The sequence below is a fragment of the Microcaecilia unicolor genome, chromosome 12, assembly GCF_901765095.1.
Source record: "Microcaecilia unicolor chromosome 12, aMicUni1.1, whole genome shotgun sequence".
In the NCBI taxonomy this organism is placed as follows: Eukaryota; Metazoa; Chordata; class Amphibia; order Gymnophiona; family Siphonopidae; genus Microcaecilia; species Microcaecilia unicolor.
Window position 1 is genome coordinate 83594291 of NC_044042.1, and position 18380 is coordinate 83612670.

Sequence of the window (18380 nt, forward strand, 5' to 3'; positions counted from 1 at the left end):
ACAATTCTGGAACCTCTCAGTGCCTCCCGGCATCATACGCAGCCATGAAAGTCTGCTTGTGAGAGTAGAGGGAGCCTTCTGTGTTGTGAGAAACAGCTGCTAGGTAGAGGAAAAAAAAAGTCTATGCTGTCATAGTTTAATAGTCACATTTAAGCTTTGGGCCTACCATTCAAAAAGAAAAAAACAAAAACAGCTAAAATGACCCTTGATTTCAGCTTAAAATTCACCTAAATTTAGGATCCTATATGTTAAGGCACTAATATTGAGCCGGCGGCGATCAGCGTTTTGCTGACTGCCACCAGCGTTATATCCGGAAATTCAACGCCGGGCTATGTCAGGGCTCCAGCAGTGAATTTCCAGATATACAGAGCGGGCAAAAACATAACTGGTTAAGTGCAATATTTGGCACTTAACCGACTATGAAGAACTGCATAAAGATAGGAGTGCATTTTAAGCTGTCCTATCTATGCGTTTGTCTTAGCTGGTTAAGTGCTGAAATTAGGCAATTAACCAGCTACGTGCCAGGATGTCTCCAGAATAGCCGGTTGTGGCTTGGGCACTAATCGGGCATTTGCAGTGACGCTATCCAGTTAAGTGCGTCTGAAAATGCCAAGTCAGCCCTGGACAGGCAATTTAAACGGCTTGAAGCCTCTCTTGGCCATTTAAATTGTTTTGAATATCAGACCTTGCATTCCTAAATTTAGACCTATCATTCATTTGCCTGAATGTAAGAGTTTAATTTAGCTGCTTAGTGCTGAAAATCAGTGCCAAGCTCCTAACCTTTTATCCTGGTCCTAAATCCATCCTGTCACCCACTTTTTAGGCCCCTAAATTTAGGAGCATATTGAAACTAGAGCATACATTTAGGAACTCGGCCTTATTAAATTTTCCAAGAGGCCAATTTGGAGCTTCACTCTCAAAGTCAAGAGCCTAAACCCTGACTCATTTTATTTATTTATTTTTGCTAATACCCATCTTAATGCAGATTTAGCTTTTCTGTATCAGGCCAGATCTTTCTCTCCCTTTGTTTCATACAATTCAAAGAAAACTTTATTTTCTTCACACCTCATTTTCCACCACCACCGGTTTTTTTTCCCCCTTGAAGTCGTTCTTGACTTTTTTGTTTTCTTGTTCCCTTGTTGCCTAGATAACAGCCTTGTTTTAAGGGATGCAACTGATTCTTGCCTAAGATGCCCCTGTTGGCTGATGGAGACCCGCATATGTAATGTGCGACATTTCTCCCAGTATTTTTGTTAGGAAAACTGCTTAAACTAAAGATATAACTGAAAGTGTAAGGTGGAGATCTATATGGACTTTAACTAGTGGTCCCAGAGATGTGGAATAAGCTGCCAGAGGAGCCGTGTAAGGAAAGAAATTATAAGCTGTTCTGTTTTGGCTGTTCCCAAAGTAAGGGATGGTTTTAATGTATAGGAGAGAGATCAACTGCTGTTGGGTGGTATTGGAGGCTTAGGGAGGGACATGGTTGATCTATATGTGATGAGGTTTTTTAAAATATTTTTTTGTGCAGTGCTATAGAAGCTTGTAGGCATTATAAAAGAATTTTAAATAAAATCTACAGCTGGTCAGAAGGTGCTGGTCTGTTTCAGAGTGTGACGTGATTTTGTTTAGAGACCTTTCCTTCTCTGGGTTTTCGATTTCTAAATAAATGTGTCCTAACTAGATTCTTGTGCAAGAACACAGTGGTTCCCACCACCCTCCTTTTCTAGGGCCACCAAGGGGGGGGGCAGGGGGGACAAAATTCCCCGGGCCTCCAAGGGGGGCCCGGCGCTGCAGTCCCCGGTCTCACCCGCTCGCCCTTGGCTCCGTCGACAGCCCCCCTCCGTCCACCACTGGGCCCCCTGCATTCAAATCGGCAATTCCTCACCTCCGTGTGATAGCGCAGTGGCAGATCGCCTCCCTTCAGGCCTTCCCTCCCTGCGTCCCGCCCTCATCTGATATAACTTCCTGTTTCCGCGAGGGCGGGACACAGGTAGGGAAGGCCTGAAGGGAGGCGATCTGCCAGTGCACTATCACACGGAGGTGAGGAACTGCCGATTTGAATGCAGGGGGCCCGATGGTGGATGGAGGGGGGCTGTCGACGGGGCTGGGGGTGGGCGGGTGGAGACTGGGGACTGCGGCGCCAACAGCTTGAGTAGCGATTGTGGGGTGCCGGCGGCCTCACCCCGGGCCCGGCTCAGTCTCTCAGCAGCCCTGTCCTTTTCTCATTGTCCCTCTCTAGCCACCTTGAGTGACTCTACAGAAGTGTACTGATCCTAGTTTGTCCCTTAGGCTGCTCCGAAGCTGTCCTCGCAACAGGAGGCAGAGAGGCAGGCCATCCAGTCGCTGCGGCAGGGCGGAGCATTAACGGGGAAGTTCATGAGCACTTCATCGTTGCCTGGCTGCATGCCCGCAGTGGCTCTGGAGGGTGAGGTGAACCCACACGGACACCCATCACTTTTACAGCACGTGCTTCTTCTGGAGCAGGCACGGCAACAAAACACACTAATAGCTGGTAAGTGATGGGGGGGGGGGGGAAGGGGAGAAGGAGCAGTCATGGATGATAGGGTCTGCTGGGTCATATACTTAGCATGTAAATCTGTTTTGAGCAGAACCAGGAGCTTTGTTAAAATCAGATTGAAGTCTGCAGGTACCTGTTCCTATGATTAGCAGCCCTCTTGCTATGGACCGTAGACAGTAAAGGGGCAAATGTTTTGTACACTGAGCAGGGTGTGGCTTTGGGAGGCAAAGAGAGCGGTTTGTGAGGTTAATGGAGTCTATGGGAAAATAAGTTCTTGAAGCCTTTCAGTAGTACTGGTTGCCCTAGCTGACATTAAGGGACCCTGGGAGACTCTGAACACTGACACAGTGGTGGGTTGTAGCACAGATTCCTGCCATTCTCGTAGCAGCTGCCAGCTTCTGTGGGCTTTCCAGGTTTGTTGTACGCAACTAGAAATAAGAAAGGTTCAGCTAGGTGGGGATCTTGTATGCTCATCTATCCAGTAAGGCCATATGGTCCTTATCTGCTGTCATTTTCTATTCAAATATTGCAATTGTTCATGCCCTGTGACTTTCACCTGCATCTGTAGCAGTGCAGATTGGATTGAGCTGCTTTGTCTTTTTCTACCACCGTCTACTATATTACTATGAAATATATAGGCAGACATTCAATTCAAAATGCAGAAAAGAGTAAGAGCATTAAAAAGCAGGAATTCTTTGTGCGCAAGTAGAAACAGAGCACACAAAAAAGTGGGATTTTTCATTCAGGCACAAGTCTGTTCTAACTGGGATTTGGGATAGAATATCAGGCTCGACCATACATAAGAGCTGTGCATTCCCAACCCTGTTCCTATTGCCTGTACCATGGTTTTATTCAACAACTGAGGCCTTGGGGTTGGGTTGGGTTGAGTACACCCACACGCTCACTTAGCTACCATTTGATCTGCTAGTAACAAGTGACTGTGCTTTATGCCCCTTCCTTCTCTCCTGCTAGTGCCTCTCCACGGCCAGTCTCCGTTGGTGACAGGAGAGCGGATTGCCACCAGCATGTGGACGGTGAACAAGCTGCCCCGGCATCGCCCACTGAGCCGCACACAGTCCTCCCCTCTTCCCCAGAGCCCGCAGGCCCTGCAGCAGCTGGTAATGCAGCAGCAACATCAGCAGTTCTTGGAAAAGCAGAAGCAGTACCAACAACAGGTGCAGCTGGGCAAGGTGAGCAAGGAAGAAGGGGTGAAGGGCACCCCGAACCTACTGCTGGCTGAGGCTGCATTTGGTCTACTTACTAATGCAGTGCAGAGAGAAGAACTTATACTTAGCACCTTTGTATTCATGTTATTAGCTGTAATATGTTATGCAGGAAGTATAGCGTAGCTGTTATCCTTCTTTTACCTGGCAGTTTCCTCGTTCTTCTTATGCACTTCAAATTCAGTTGGGACCTGAGCTGAGATTCAGCACCACGAGTGTGTGTTTGCAGCGACATGGAGATGATCCCGCTGTTCTGCCTTCTGTCCAAAAGCTGAGGACCATGCACCAGGGTTCCTTCTGGAACCCTGCAAACATTATCCCTAAATCCGACAACTATATATCACTTTTGCACTTAAACTCCCCCATCCCTAAGGGCTGGAATGGTCTTTCCATAGCAGCCTGAGCCCCAGCTGACCCGGGGAATGGGGAACAGGGGATCAAACCTGTATATATGTTCAACCACTGAGCCACCAGTCTAGCCCAGCTAAAGTATTTTTAGAGAGCTAATGCCCAGGCAGCTGTACTTTGTGACCCCTGAATTCCTCAGACAGTGTTTCAAGCAGTGTCACTTTTTCTAGAGTGCCTGATGCCATGCACTGAGGAATTGTGATGGTAGGGGTGACTGATGTGTGTTTTGAATTTCGAGCTCTTGCACTGGCTCGCTGTCTAATCTGAAAGATGCTCAGCTCTTCCGTTTTCATAACTGCGTCTCCTTTTCTGACACCCTTTTTTTAAAGATTCTTACCAAAACGGGCGAATTGCCCCGCCAGCCTACCACCCATCCCGAGGAGACGGAGGAAGAGCTGACGGAGCAGCTGGACATGCCAAGAGATCGAGCTGGCCTGGCACAGGGGGTGTTTGTGGTGGATGGCGGGGCAGAGAGTGAGGGCACGCAGGATGATCTGGAGGAGGAAGAGGATGAGGATTGTATCCAGGTGAAGGATGAGGCCGAAGAGAGCGCAGAAGAAACAGAGCAGCTTGGAGCTTCCGAGCTGGGGGAGCCGAACTTGAATTTCAAGCAGGTGATTGCCCTGTTACTGCTGACAGAACCAGGGACAAAAACTGCCTTAATCTCCATTATCACATCTTTGCTCTCTCTTCCTGTCATCTTGACCCCCCCCCCTCCACTCCTCAGCCTCCCCCTCCTCAACTGTCCCAGCCTCCCCCTTTCCAAAACATTAGCCCCACTCACACTGATGATGGAGTGTGAATTCTGAATGGATCTCACTGTAATCCATGTGTGTGAAATCGACCTTGACTGTAAGAGAGAAGAAAAGCCATATTTTGCATTCAAGGCACAGGTCTGTTCATTGAGAAATGAATGAGTCAGACTGGAATGACTCACTCATTCTCCCCCCCCCCCCCCCCCACCTTCCTCTTGGTACCCAAACTCTGAGTCATCCAACGCTTCCTTCGCTCCTTGGGCCGTAGGAGCTTCATTTCCCAAAGACCTTTAGCTCTGTCTTCTGGAATAATGACAAAATTAAAGAGGGAGGGTGAGAAGGAGTGAGGGAAGGAAGGTGAAACAGGTGGAGGTGGTGAGGAAGATCTGAAAGAGGACTGGTAGCTCTTCAGGGTTTTGTCTTGTTATCTGTGTTCTTTGTGTAAAATTGGGGGGGGGGGGGGAGGGAGATGAGAAAAAAGTGGAGCGAGAGATACTTTGTAATTTAGAGCTTTCAGCATCCGGGGACCCTGCATCTCATACTGAACTAAGAGGTGAGGTGCTGCCAGCAGCATCTTAGGGGATGAGAAAGTCTGCAGTGTCATTTTCATTTAATAACTATCTGAGCATCTGCCTTTCCTGTCCCATGCTGCTGGGGGGAGGGGGGGGTGTTCACTGCTGATGTACTTGTGATTTTCAGATTTATGAAGTCCAAATACCCATTAATTGTTCCCTGAATTTTGTTGCAGATGTTTCCCGACAGTCAGTCACTGCAGCAGATTCAGATGTACCAGGCTTCACTCAACATGGGTACCGTGCCACACCAGGTACTGAGTCGCACCCAGTCTTCGCCTGCTGCCACAACCAGCACAAAGAGCGCTGCACCAGAAATGCCTGTCAAGCACCTTTTCACTACAGGTGAGGGTTCCTTCATCTTTGCGTTCTGCCTTTCTTCCTCCTCCTCACCATGGTCCTTGGGTTTCTGGGTCAGGTTCCGATTTCCAGTCTTCGGAATTAGGTCTAGGCTGAACAGCATAGAGTACAAGCCTCTGGTTTTGTGCTGTAATTGTGAGCAAGGTGTTTATACTGTGTAGCACAGATTGCCACACAGTCTGACTTTTTTGACCTATAATGTTTCGTTCTTGCTTTCCCTCGTCTCTCACCAGGTGTAGTTTATGACACCTTCATGCTAAAGCACCAGTGCACGTGTGGGAACACCAACAATCACCCAGAACATTCGGGGCGAATCCAGAGCATTTGGTCCAGATTACAGGAAACTGGTTTACTGAGCAAATGTGAGGTAAGGGCTTGCATTCCAGAAAAGACTATGTAAAAACCACAAATTTATTTGTTACATTTATATCCCACATTTTCCCACCTATTTGCAGGCTCAGTGTGGCTTACAAAGTACCGTGAAGGCGTTTGCCATTTTGGTGGATAACAAATACAAGATTGTGTTGTGGTCAAATGAGGTAGCAGTGAATCAGGTGTCATGGGTCGAGGGGAAAGAGGATAGTAAATTGTCCAGTACGATAATTGATTATGTTGTGTTGCTGGGTGTGGAGATTTATGTTGGATCAGTGGGATAAGCTTTTTTGAAAAAGTGGGTTTTTAGTGATTTCCTGAAGTTTAGGTGGTCCGCTTATGTAGGAGAAGCTAGATGCATAAGTTGTTTTGTATTTTAACCTTTTGCAGTTTGGGTAGTGTAGGTTTAGCTATGATCGTGCTGATCCGAGTCTGTTTCTAGTCGGTAGATCTATGAGGTCTGTCATGTATCCTGGGACTACGCCGTAGATAATTTTGTGGACCAATGTGCAGATTTTGAAGATGATCCGTTCTTTGATTGGGAGCCAGTGCAGCTTTTCTTGAAGGGGTTTAGCGCTTTCAAATCGTGTTTTACCATATATCAGTCTGGCTGCTGTGTTTTGGACGGTCTGGAGTTTATTTGTGAGTTCTTTACATCCCGCATAGATTCCGTTGCAATAATCTGCATGGTTTAGGACCATTGATTGTATTAGTTTACGAAAGGTATCCCTCGGGAGGAAAGGTTTTATTTGTTTGAGTTTCCACATTGCGTAGAACATTTTCTTTATTACGGTTTTTACTTGGCTCTCGAGAGTGAGGTTGCGGTCGATTGTGACACCGAGTATTTTTAGGCTGTGTGAGATAGGGAGTGCGTGTCCTGGGGTGTTTATGATTGCGGGTTTGTAGTTGTTGAAATGAGAGGATAAGGCAATGTGTTTTTTCAGTGTTCAGTTTCATTTGGAATGAGTTTGCCCAAGAGTCCATGATGTTCAGGCCATCATTGATTTCATTAGTTATTTCAGTCAAGGCATGTCTGAAGGGAATGTAGATTATAACATCATCTGCATAGATGAATGGGTTAAGGCCTCGGTTGGATAAGGACTTTGCCAGTGGGATCATCATCATGTTGAAGAGTATTGGTGATAATGATGATCCATGAGGTATTCCGCAGTCTGCGTTCCACGGTGATGACATGTTTGAATTTGATTTTACTTGGTATGTTCTGATGGTTAGAAAGCCCTTGATCCAGTTGAGTACGTTTCCAACGATCCCAAAGTGGCCAAGGAATCTTAGTAGTATATTATGGTTTACCATGTCGAATGCGCTTGACATGTCAAATTGAAGGAGAATTATGCTTTTACCTATGACTATTTCCAGTTTGAATTTGGTCAGGAGAGTGACTAGGACAGTTTTGGTACTATAGTGGGAACGGAATCCTGATTGTGAGTCGTGTAGTATTGAGTGCTTGTCCAGGTATTCCGTAAGCTGTTTGGTCACCAGGCTCTCCATCAATTTTACTACTAGAGGGATGGACGCAACTGGGCGGTAGTTGGTGAGGTCGTTTGTTTTTTTCTTAAAAAACAAACACAACACTAGAGGCATTCAGATACCTCAGAAATGTAAATGATACAGAAGTGGAAAAGAAGCACTGGGGCAAGGAGGACGTGATATGAATGAGGAAGGGAGATAGACTCAAGATGGTGGATGTGTGGAACAGTCACCTGGTAGAGGGACAGGTTTAGATGATCCCTAGTGGTGGGGAAGAAGTGAGCTGAAACTAGAGATCGTTGGACTATGATTTTGCAGTGGGAAGTAAAGGTGAACATTGATAGATGAGCCTTGTGGTCTTGATTGATCATTGTTGCCTGTTTCTTTATGATCATTAAAACGAGTTGCTCTTTTGCATTTTGACTGCTTATATTGTATTTTGTGCTGGGCTGTTCTGAATCCCTGTGCACGTGTGGAGGGAGAGGGAGTGTAAACTAGAGAAGGAAGTTAAAAAGAGAGCAGACAGGCAAAGATGATTTCTTGTGACCAGAACAGTGAACTCAATCTCAGGGTTGCCCCCTCCCCCTCCCCCGGCAAATGAAAAGTATCCATCTTGTTGCTGATGGTGTCTGAACCACTGTCTGAATGGGCTTTCGTGGGGGGGGGTGGGGGAAGTGCCCATCCTCCATCTTGCCGCAGTACCCATTCATATAATGTTTCATATAAAGTTTGTTTCTTTGTCACTTAGCGAATCCGGGGCAGGAAAGCAACTCTTGATGAGATACAGACAGTCCATTCAGAACACCACACCTTACTGTATGGAACCAGCCCCCTAAACCGGCAGAAGCTTGATAGCAAGAAGCTGCTAGGTGAGCCCCCTGTGTACTGAATTTATTCACAAACACACACCGATCACTGCTCATGCCCACATCTGCAGAAGCAGACCCTCCTTCACCACCCATGCCTGGTTAACCCATATCTTACTTTTCAAACCTCAGGGCCCATGACTCAGAAGATGTATGCAGTGCTGCCCTGTGGCGGGATTGGGGTAAGTGTTCAGGCTTTATTCTGCATCAGGCATTGTTTTTGTATGTGTTTGTTTTATGTGAACCCTGTGATGCTATGTGGCTACTGCAGACAGCAAAGGAAATGTGCAGGTAAACTGGCTGAATACAAAGGTGAAACCCAGAGACAAGACAGAGTAGATTCTTTCTGTTGACAGTACCCTCATTTTGTTTTGTCTGGGCAGGTGGACAGTGACACCGTCTGGAATGACCTACATTCTTCCAGTGCAGTGCGTATGGCTGTGGGCTGTTTGGTGGAACTTGCATTCAAAGTGGCCTCAGGAGAGCTTAAGGTGTGCATCCTCTCCCCCCTTGGCTTTTTGCTTTGCTCTCTAAAGTGCAGAGGAACCCCTGAGTCTCTCCTGTGCTTTCCTGTTTTATTCTGCTAGGTAGAAGGGGACTCCAGAGACAAGAAGGACAATCTTAATGCTTGAGAAGATTTATTGATCAAAGACTCCACACAGCACTTATTAAATATATATTTGTTTTTAGACTCCTGAAGCAGGTCGTTGGGCCGAAACACAGAGATCAATAAATCTTCATTAAGATTGTCCTTCTTGTCTCTGGAGTCCGTGGTCATTTTCCCATTATCTCCCCTTCTATCTGTTTACTCCCATGGGACCATAGAGTTCTCCGCCCAGGCGGATTTCTGCTTATCCTGCTAGGTGTCAGAGGCTAGGAAAACCAAGGGGGGGCGATATTCAAAACGATTTAGGTGGGCAGGAGCCTCTTCTGCCTTCTTAAATCACCTGTAACCGCCCAACCACCATTATTCAGCAACACTAAAGCAGGGAGGGCCGCTGAATAACGCCTATGACCGTTCCAAAAAAAGTAGGCCAGTCAGTGGCGGGCCAGGGGGGGCAGTGCTGAGGAGGAGGCAGGGCTTATGTAGGCACCGGCAATATTCAGCGAAGGCCATCATTAATTAAACGGGTGAATTTAGGACAGCTCGAAAGCTGTCCTAAATTCACCCACTTATCTTATGTGGGCCTCGGTTGAATACTGGGCTGGGACCTGCATTAAAAAATAAAAAAGAAGGATTTTCCCCTTCCTGCCCCCCTCCCGGCACCCTCTCTCCCCGTTGTGCAGTTCCCTAGTCAGGATCGGAAACTCTTTCCCCCCCCCCCCAGGGGTCTGCCTGATCTCCCTGGTTGTCCAGCAGGGCATTGGGAGCAGGAGTGAACCCCCCCCTTGCTCCTGCCTCTAGCAGCAGCTTTTTCAAAATGACTGCCGCTACTTCTCACTGGCTGGCTGTTGTGGGGGAGGGGGAGGGGGCTATTGAGAGGGCAGGAAAATTCTATTTTTTTTTTATGCGGGTCCCGGCCCAATATTCAGCCAGGGCCTGCATAACTTTCTTATGTGGGTCCTGGCTGAATAAGCTCCGGCAGCCTGCCCACCCCAAATTATCCCCTAATATTCAGTTCCGGTGCCTGGACATGGCCCAGCACTGAATATTGGGGGATAATTTAGCCGGCGACGATCAGCGTTTAAAAAACGCTGACTACCGCTGGCTGAATATTGGGGGAAGGTGTTTTTTTTAGAAAGACCTTTAACTCTTTAAGTAATTTTGATATCATAGGGGTTAACTGGGCCAAATTATCTATTGTCTGAGCTGCCTGTTTAAAATGGCTCTCCCAATTGATTCTTTGTCTAGCTGGGAGTTGACTGTGACAGAAGGTGCTTGCTTATGAAAAAATAAACCAATATATTAAGTAATTGGAATCTCCTCCTTACCTTTCTTTGTAGAATGGATTTGCAGTCATTCGACCTCCAGGGCATCATGCCGAGGAGTCTTCAGCCATGTGAGTGTGTAGCCATATGCTGCACTGTTGGTTGGGTTGGACAGGGAGAAGTCAAAGCAGTTTTGGTTTCGGCTTCTTGGAAAGGGGTAGTGAACTAAAAACTATATCTTGTTGTTATATTTGGTCATTTTGAACAATTTTGATAGGGATGTGGGATTTGTTAAGAAGAGCAGTAACTTGGCTTGTCAGCTGAAGGAAGAGAAAAAGATGGTGGGGAAGGAGTCTGAGATGGGGGATGAGCTGCCTGCTCACACTTGCCAAAGTGCATTCTCCTCTCTTTTCTCCATTAGGGGTTTCTGTTTCTTCAACTCCATTGCTATCGCTGCCAAACTTCTTCAACAAAAGCTAAACGTGGGAAAAATTCTGATTGTGGACTGGGTAAGCCTGATGTGTCATTTCTAAATTGGGGTATGAGCAGCAAGGAGAGATGTGCTTTCCTACATTTCTATGAATATAACGAAGAGGTAATCTCCCTAATCAATTGAATATTAATCTAGAAAGTAAGGAGATATCACAAAAACAAGCATCAAAATATCTGACTGAAAAAACAATCGCAGAAATAGGGTGTTTTACAGAGGAAAGGCCTGGTCGGAGTGTAAGAAGGACCCGCACATTTAAACACCTGATAAAGCTAAGTAATATCTGGTGTGGACTCAAATGCACTAAGCGATTTAGTAAAAATTGAAAAACAGACATATTCACAGAGGTTTTCTGGCCGATGATGAAGAAGCCCAGCCCCTGAAGCTTTTAGTTACACTGGGGGCTTCTCGAGGCCTTTCCTCTGTAAAACACCCTGACTATTTCAGCGATTGTTTTTTCAGTCAGATATTTTCATGCTTGTTTTTGTGATATCTCCTTACTTTCCTACATTTCTGCCACTTCTTGAGGTCCCTAACCCACTCTAAGCATACAACTCTACGATAATGGAGGGCTAGCCAGCTGAGAATGACACCAACACTGACACACAGATGCATCTTCCCAAGGATACATACAGTCTAGTGGGCCAGATGTTTGAATTTACAGGAGCATAAATTTCCTGCCCTTCAACAAATGTATTGCTGGAGTCACACATGCATTTACACTGTATATAGCATTTGCCTCATTCTGCAGGAAACATGCATGTGGGTGCAGATCCATAGGCGCCCGGTATAATAGGCTTGGGGAGGCTAAGCCTCCCCAGCCCAACCTTCCACGCCTGCTGCTTTCTTTCTAATATTGCCCCTCTCTTCCCCCCCACGCCCGCCCCACCTCACCTCACCTCTTGCCTTAGGCTGTAGAGGTTTTCCTTCCCTGTTTCCTGTTTCCACCTCTGCCTTTCCTACAGTACTAATTATAAATCAAAGCTGTGCGGGACCGTGACTATCTGCACACTGCAGCTGCTGCCTCCTCCTCTGCCTGCCGACCTCCAATGAAAGAGGAGGCGGGGTCAGCTAGAAGTGGTAGCTGCAGCATGCAGAGACCCACAGTCTCACACAGCTTTGCTCTATAATTAGCGAGGCAGAAATGGCAACAGGAGGGAGGGAGCCTCTGCTTTCATAGGCACGGCTGTCGGCTCTGCTGGTCACACTCCTTCTGACATCAATTTCCTGTTCCAGAGGGGGAAGGACTGGCAGAGAGCAGGCAGCCACACCTATGAAAGCAGAGGTTCCGCAGTTTGTTTTTTAAATTGTTGCTGCTCTTTAGAGGAGAAGCAGAAGGGTCTGCAGGAAGTTCAGAGAGAGAGAGTAGAGGTGCTGGTTGAAAGGGGGCAGATTCTGTGTGTGTGTGTGTGGGGGGGAGAGTTGGAGAAAGAAGAGGCTAGCTACAAGGGGATATAGAGCAGAGGGACATGCTGGCTGAAAAGGGGTGGAGTAAGGTGGGAGAAACACTGGATATAAAAGGTGGAGAGAAAAGGGGATATGCTCCATGAAAAGGGGGAAATAGAGGGGAGTTGCTGGATAAAAGATGGAAGAGAGGAGAAATTCTGTCAGGAAAGGGGTAGAGAGAGAGAGGAAAACACTGGCTGGAAAGGATGGGGGGAAATGCTGCATGGAAAGGGTGGAGAAAGAGATGGGAAGATGCATTGAAATGAGGAGAATGGAGGGATGCTGAAGGGAACAGAGGAGAAATACTGGCTGAAAGGGATGAAGATGGGGAGATGCCAGATGGAAAATGGTAGAGGTGGGAAATCTGCATGGAAAGGTGGAGGGAGGGAGGAGATACTGAATGGGAGGGGGAGAGGATAGAATTAGTGAAAGACTGGAGAATATAAGGAAGGGGAATAGAAGAACTGGGCTGAGGGAGAGAGAAAGCTGTAGGTAGATGCAGTAAAAGAGAGAAATTGAATAGTAAGAATAAAAGAAATTTGGACAGAGAGGTGGAAAAATAAATAGAATAAAGCTGATAGGAAAAAAAAATCAATGTTGGAGACAGATGAGTTAGAGGAAATGAAGATGACAGGAGAGAGAGAAATGACAAACAGAGAGAAAACCCAGTGAAGAGAGCTAAGAGAAGACAAAGGAAAGTAGAAACTAAGGACTGGGACTGACACAATGAGAAAAATTGGCCAGACAACAAAAGGTAAATAAAAAGAAATGTATTTTTATTTTAGAATACATCACTGTTCACATGGCCAATAGGAGTAAGCTAGACTGAGGAGCTAGGACTGACCAAGAGCCAAGTGTTAGACTACCTGCACATTGGTACATAATTCCCTGGAGTGTACTCTGTGCATGATACCATCAGTTACAGAGGTACTAGGGGGGAGCAGCTGGTAGTGGTTCTTCTGTACTGTGCTTAAAAATGCATTTGCTGTCCCTTTCCTGTAGGTGTTGATCCCTAAGGTTTTAACTTGACCCCGCCCACCTTAGCCTCCCCAAACAGTTGAGTCACCGACCACCTATGTGCAGATCCCTTCTCACCTTCTACAAGTATGCAGATATTTGCACGCAGTTAAGACACAGGAACACATGTACATGAAGGAGGTTGAGCAAAGACCAAACCATTCTGCCAAGCATAGAGACACACTTGAAATGCAGCCAGCAATAAAACACTTCCTTGTAAGCTGTCATTTTCAGACATTCTGCTTTCTGAGAAATGTGTAAAAAAGTTATTAATGGAGTAAACTAAAAGAATGCTATATAAAGAATACCCCTTGCCCCTTTCTTTTCCTACCTCCTGCCATGTATGGGGTTGCTTTGTACGTCTGATATCTCAGACCAGTTGTTGGGGGAGGGAGGGACTTGTGGAGTTAATGGGGTTATTAGCATTCAGGACTGTGGACTTGATTGACGTGACTTCACTGTCTCATTTTTGAACGTAGAGAGGTTAAGTGATTTGCTCGAGGTCACTTAGTGAGATGGAGCGAAGGGAGTAGATTCATGGAACTTCAGATTTCCTGCTCTGCTGGACTGTTTACCTTACTGCATTGATGAATACATTTTCTCTGGTTTTATCTGGTGTAAAGAGGTGAAAGGGATAGGCTCACACAGTGAAGGGAGCATAAAGACGGCTGAGGGGAGATACGATAGAGGTCTATAAAATAATGAGTGGAGTGGAACGGGTAGACGAGAATCACTTGTTTACTCCTTCCAAAAATACTAGGACTAGGGGGCACGCGATGAAGCTACAAAGTAGTAAATTTAAAACAAATTGGAGAAAATCTTTCTTCACGCAACGTGTAATTAAACTCTGGAATTCGTTGCCAGAGAATGTAGTAAAAGCAGTTAGGTTAGCGGGGTTTAATTTTCAACAATTTTTATTGATGATGAGACATTGAATACATTGCACTTAATAATGATGTAACTTACGCAGGCACCACTCCATAGCTTAGCAGGGTTTAAAAAAGGTTTGGATGGCTTCCAAAGTCCATAGACCATTATTAAAATTGACTTGGGGAAAATCTACTGCTTATTTCTAGAATAAGCAGCATAAAATGTATTGTACTTTTTGGGGGATCTTGCCAGGTACGTGTAACCTGGATTGGCCACTGTTAGAAACAGGATGCTGGACTTGATGGACCTTCGGTCTGTCCCAGTATGGCAATACTTGTGTACTTATAAAGCTATTCTTGGCTTTCTCAAGGGAACTCCAAAACATCTGAATCCCTTTTTGTTCCACATAATTTTGAGGTTTGAATTCTTGTTAGGTTCATAAGGGTTCACAATGAGAAACTGAAGTGGAGTGGGACACAGCGGGGCAGAAAAAACTTAGAGGCTCTCTGGTGTTGTCAAGTTCCTATATTTTATCGCTTCTACTTGTACCCCATCTGCCCACTCCCTCTGCTGCCCTGGCATCAGTTTTCTCACCTGTGACAGATTGCGTGCAGCCCTTTCCTTAATATCCTCAGAAGACTAGTCCAGAATCTGTGCATTGTGCCCGCTGACCAGTGGATGGAGACTGAGAAAAAAAGAAGTCTTGTGTACTTTGCCCAATAAGGGTCCCGTGCAGCTCAATTCAGGTAGATCAACTCTTTTTAATTTTGCTTCATGTTCATTGTGTACTTTAGAAGTACATTGAAGTGACCAACCAATTTCCAAGGCTGGGCAGATTGATTTTTCTCTTCTCAGGTTTCAGGTAAGGTAGACCAACTGAGGTGATGTTTCGTCAACATATGTATTTTAATTTCAAAAGGAAGCAACCTCCTAAGTCAGAACTTCTCAATCCAGCCAGTCAGGTTTCCAGGATATCCACAATGAATATGCATGAGAGAGATCTACATACTGAGGAGGAAGTGCATGCAAGTATCTCTCATACATATTCATTATGGATATCCTGAAAACCTGACTGGCTGGGTGTGCCCTGAGGGCTGGGTTGAGAAGCACTGTCTTAAGGTTTGAAAACGTTTTGCCAGAACTGTTTTGACTTTGTGGGTAGAGTTGAATGATACTTCTGATTCATAGCTATAGTAGTGAATGTAAAAAGGAACAAAGAATTGTCAGCTTCAGGTAGGAGCATGACAGTATACTGCATTTTGCAGTGAAATTATTTGTACAGATATTTTGGAGTCCCACTCATCTTGGGAACTGCTTTAATAGAACCCACAGATTGTGGACTGGTCTGGTAAGGGTTCTAAGGAAGGAGAAATTAGGTCTTACCGGCTAATTTTCTTTCCTTTAGTCTTACCGGACCAGTCCAGAGGACCTCACTAAAATATTTCTAGTTACTAAACCACTTTAGTACACTTTAATATTGCTCTTTTCACATTTTTCTCAGCAGTTAAAATCTCTTTAGGTTCAACATTCAGTTTTCTCTAAGAATTTCTGAATCATCTTTATCGAAATTATAAAGTACACAGCCATATTTTCACAGTAATTACCAAGCTGAAAGCCAAAAGGCCATAATGATCTAAACAAATCAACAATTTCCTTGTCAGCCCTCCAGATCGGTCCAGCTGCTGACGCGTGGGTTATGTTCGCCTACCAGCAGATGGAGACTGAGAACACCAAATCTTTCTGACCCTGTATATAAGCACTGTTCCATCCCTTAGCTAGCCATAATGTTCTCAGACTCCAGCAGATGGTAGGCAGTCAGCCTGTGCAGTCAACAGCCGGTCTGGTAGGCCGGGAGGGTTAGATCCTTCGGGGTCAGTTGGGTCCGTGTTAAGAGCTTATATTTCCAATCGATATATAGGGGGTGGGGGGGGGGGAACTCTGTTTTTCTCTTGGCTGCTCCTCTCTGGGCCCTTGCTGTTGAGGTAGTTGGTCCATGAGAGCACGCCTTACCCCTGGGGTGTACACCCGAGTGGTCGGGTGTTGTGTCCTGCCCCCCCCCCCCCCATTAGCCGGGAGGATTGTAGCCTCAGCCCTGGGTCTCTGCAAGGAGCCTTGAGCTCTTCCTGCATTAACTGCAGCTGCTTAACAAAAAACGATTGCACACTGAGGAGTGAGTCTAGTGGGGCCCTTCCCTCACGGCTCCGGTTCATTTGTGAGAGAGTTAGGGCCTCATGCCTGTTCAACGGCACAGCATATCTTGGTGTCACCTCTGTTGTGCTTACAACCACCAGGGGATGGAGACTCCCGGCGCACATTGCCAGAGGGCCCCACCCAGGAGAATTCAGGTGCTTTGCATGCTTCCCACTCTGCTGCTGGTGTTGGGTCAACTGCTGCAGCGGGTGCTGTTTTGGCAGAAACAGACGCCATGACAGCTGAGTAGGTCATGGTAGGGCCTTTCCATGCGTCTGATGCGGGAGACTCCCTCATCAGGGTTGGCCTTGGCGGGAGTTGGTCAGGAGTTCAGCTCCTCAGGGTTTCCCCCCAGAGTTCATTTGGGCCTTGTATTGGGCCTGGTAGTCTGGAGATCCTCAGGGGCGTTCCATGGGGTTGGGCCCTGTTGTGCTGCATACTATTGCTCCAGATCCAGAACTTCCTAAGCATCCATGGCTGGATTTTCAGGAGGTGGCTCTGGAGGATTTTGGGTCAAAGTGGCTGCAGTGATCTGGAGGAAGAGGGTCTGGTGGGCCTTGCCAGAGACCCCCACCCTGCGGGGGAAGATCCTTTGGTGGCTCACGTTTTCCATCAGCAAGAGCTGGCGAGGTTTGTTTCTCAGGTCTCTTTGGGCTTAAATTTGAGGAGGACTCCTTGGTAGGGGAGCACAGTCTGGAAAGTGGATCCAAAGACCTTCCCCATGAATCAGGACCTCTGTGAGATGGTGCACTCAGAGTGGGCCTCGCCAGATACCCTTTGTAAGGTGGTTCGGTGCTGGCCATGGACCAGGAGACGTTGAGGCCTACAGTGGTGGATGCCCTCGTTACTACAGTCACCAAGAAGACCATGATTCCTGTGGATGGGGATGCGTCTCTGTGGGACCCGCATGATAGGATGATGGAGTTGTTATTGAAGAAGAATTTTGACCCCTCTGCCTTGGTTTTCTAGGCAGCCTTTTGTGGTGGCTTGGTGTCTAGGGCCTGTTTCCACTGTCTGAGAGGGTGCTGGATGACCCCTTGGGGGATCACACCCTGGTGGACCAGGAGGTAGCCAAGGTAGAGATGGGCTCCTCCTGTTTGGTGGCTGCCTTGTATGATTTGCTGTGGACTTCTGCCTAGAACTTGGTAATGGCTGCCCGGCTGGCCTTGGTGCTCTGGGGCTGGGCAGCATTTGCGGCTTCGCACCAGTGGCGTAGCAAGGGGGGGCGGGGGGGCGGTCCGCCCCGGGTGTCAGCTCGGGGGGGTGCTCCCTGCCAGCTCCCCCCCCTCGGCCCATCGACACCCCCCCCCCCAGTGCCCACCCTCCTACGTCCAACCAGCTCCCCCTACCTTTAAAAAAATATCGGAATCCGAGGCGCAGAGCTTCGCGCCTGCATGTAAAAGAAATGTGCAGCGTCTCATCAGGCCTTCTCTCGCTCTGTCTGTCCCGCCCTTGCGGAAATAGGAAGTTGCGTCAGCGGAGGGCGGGACAGACAGAGCGAGGGAAGGCCCGATGAAACACTGCACATTTCTTTTATGGGGAGGCGCTGCGCCTCGCTTTGGATTCCGATATTTTTTTAAAGGTAGGGGGAGCTGGTTGGACGGAAGAGGGTGGGCACTGGGTCGGGGAGGGGGGTGTTGATGCGCCAAGGGGGGGGGTGCAACGGTGAACTGCCCCACCCCGGGTGGCAGCCCCCCTCGCTACGCCACTGCCTCGCACGCTAAGCTATGTTCCCTACCCTTTAAAGGCTCCATGCTGTTTGGTGAGGAGCTTGATAAACTAGTCATGGGTTTGGGGGAGGCCCAGGTTTTGCATTTGCCGAATGATCGGTCCAAGGCAGGGGGGGGTCGCTTCTCTTCAACCCACAGGTGCCTGGGGGAGATTCATTTATTTCTTATCCCTAGCCTGGCATGTGGACATTCGGTCCATTGCAACA

General features: G+C 47.2%; 1 protein-coding gene across 5 annotated transcripts in view; it reads left to right on the forward strand.

Annotated features, from left to right (window-relative positions):
• Window positions 1-18380, forward strand: part of LOC115482020 (histone deacetylase 5-like) — a 148241-nt gene that overhangs the window by 85814 nt on the left and 44047 nt on the right. For 4 of the 5 annotated variants that reach the window (XM_030221557.1, XM_030221558.1, XM_030221559.1 and 1 more), the window contains exons 9-18: window positions 2290-2512; window positions 3491-3708; window positions 4479-4763; window positions 5653-5821; window positions 6070-6203; window positions 8445-8565; window positions 8695-8744; window positions 8946-9053; window positions 10507-10562; window positions 10853-10940. In XM_030221557.1, coding sequence (XP_030077417.1) covers window positions 2290-2512; window positions 3491-3708; window positions 4479-4763; window positions 5653-5821; window positions 6070-6203; window positions 8445-8565; window positions 8695-8744; window positions 8946-9053; window positions 10507-10562; window positions 10853-10940 — 1452 coding nt within the window. The remainder of the gene's footprint in view (window positions 1-2289; window positions 2513-3490; window positions 3709-4478; window positions 4764-5652; window positions 5822-6069; window positions 6204-8444; window positions 8566-8694; window positions 8745-8945; window positions 9054-10506; window positions 10563-10852; window positions 10941-18380) is intronic. The other variant, XM_030221561.1, reaches the window with a different exon arrangement.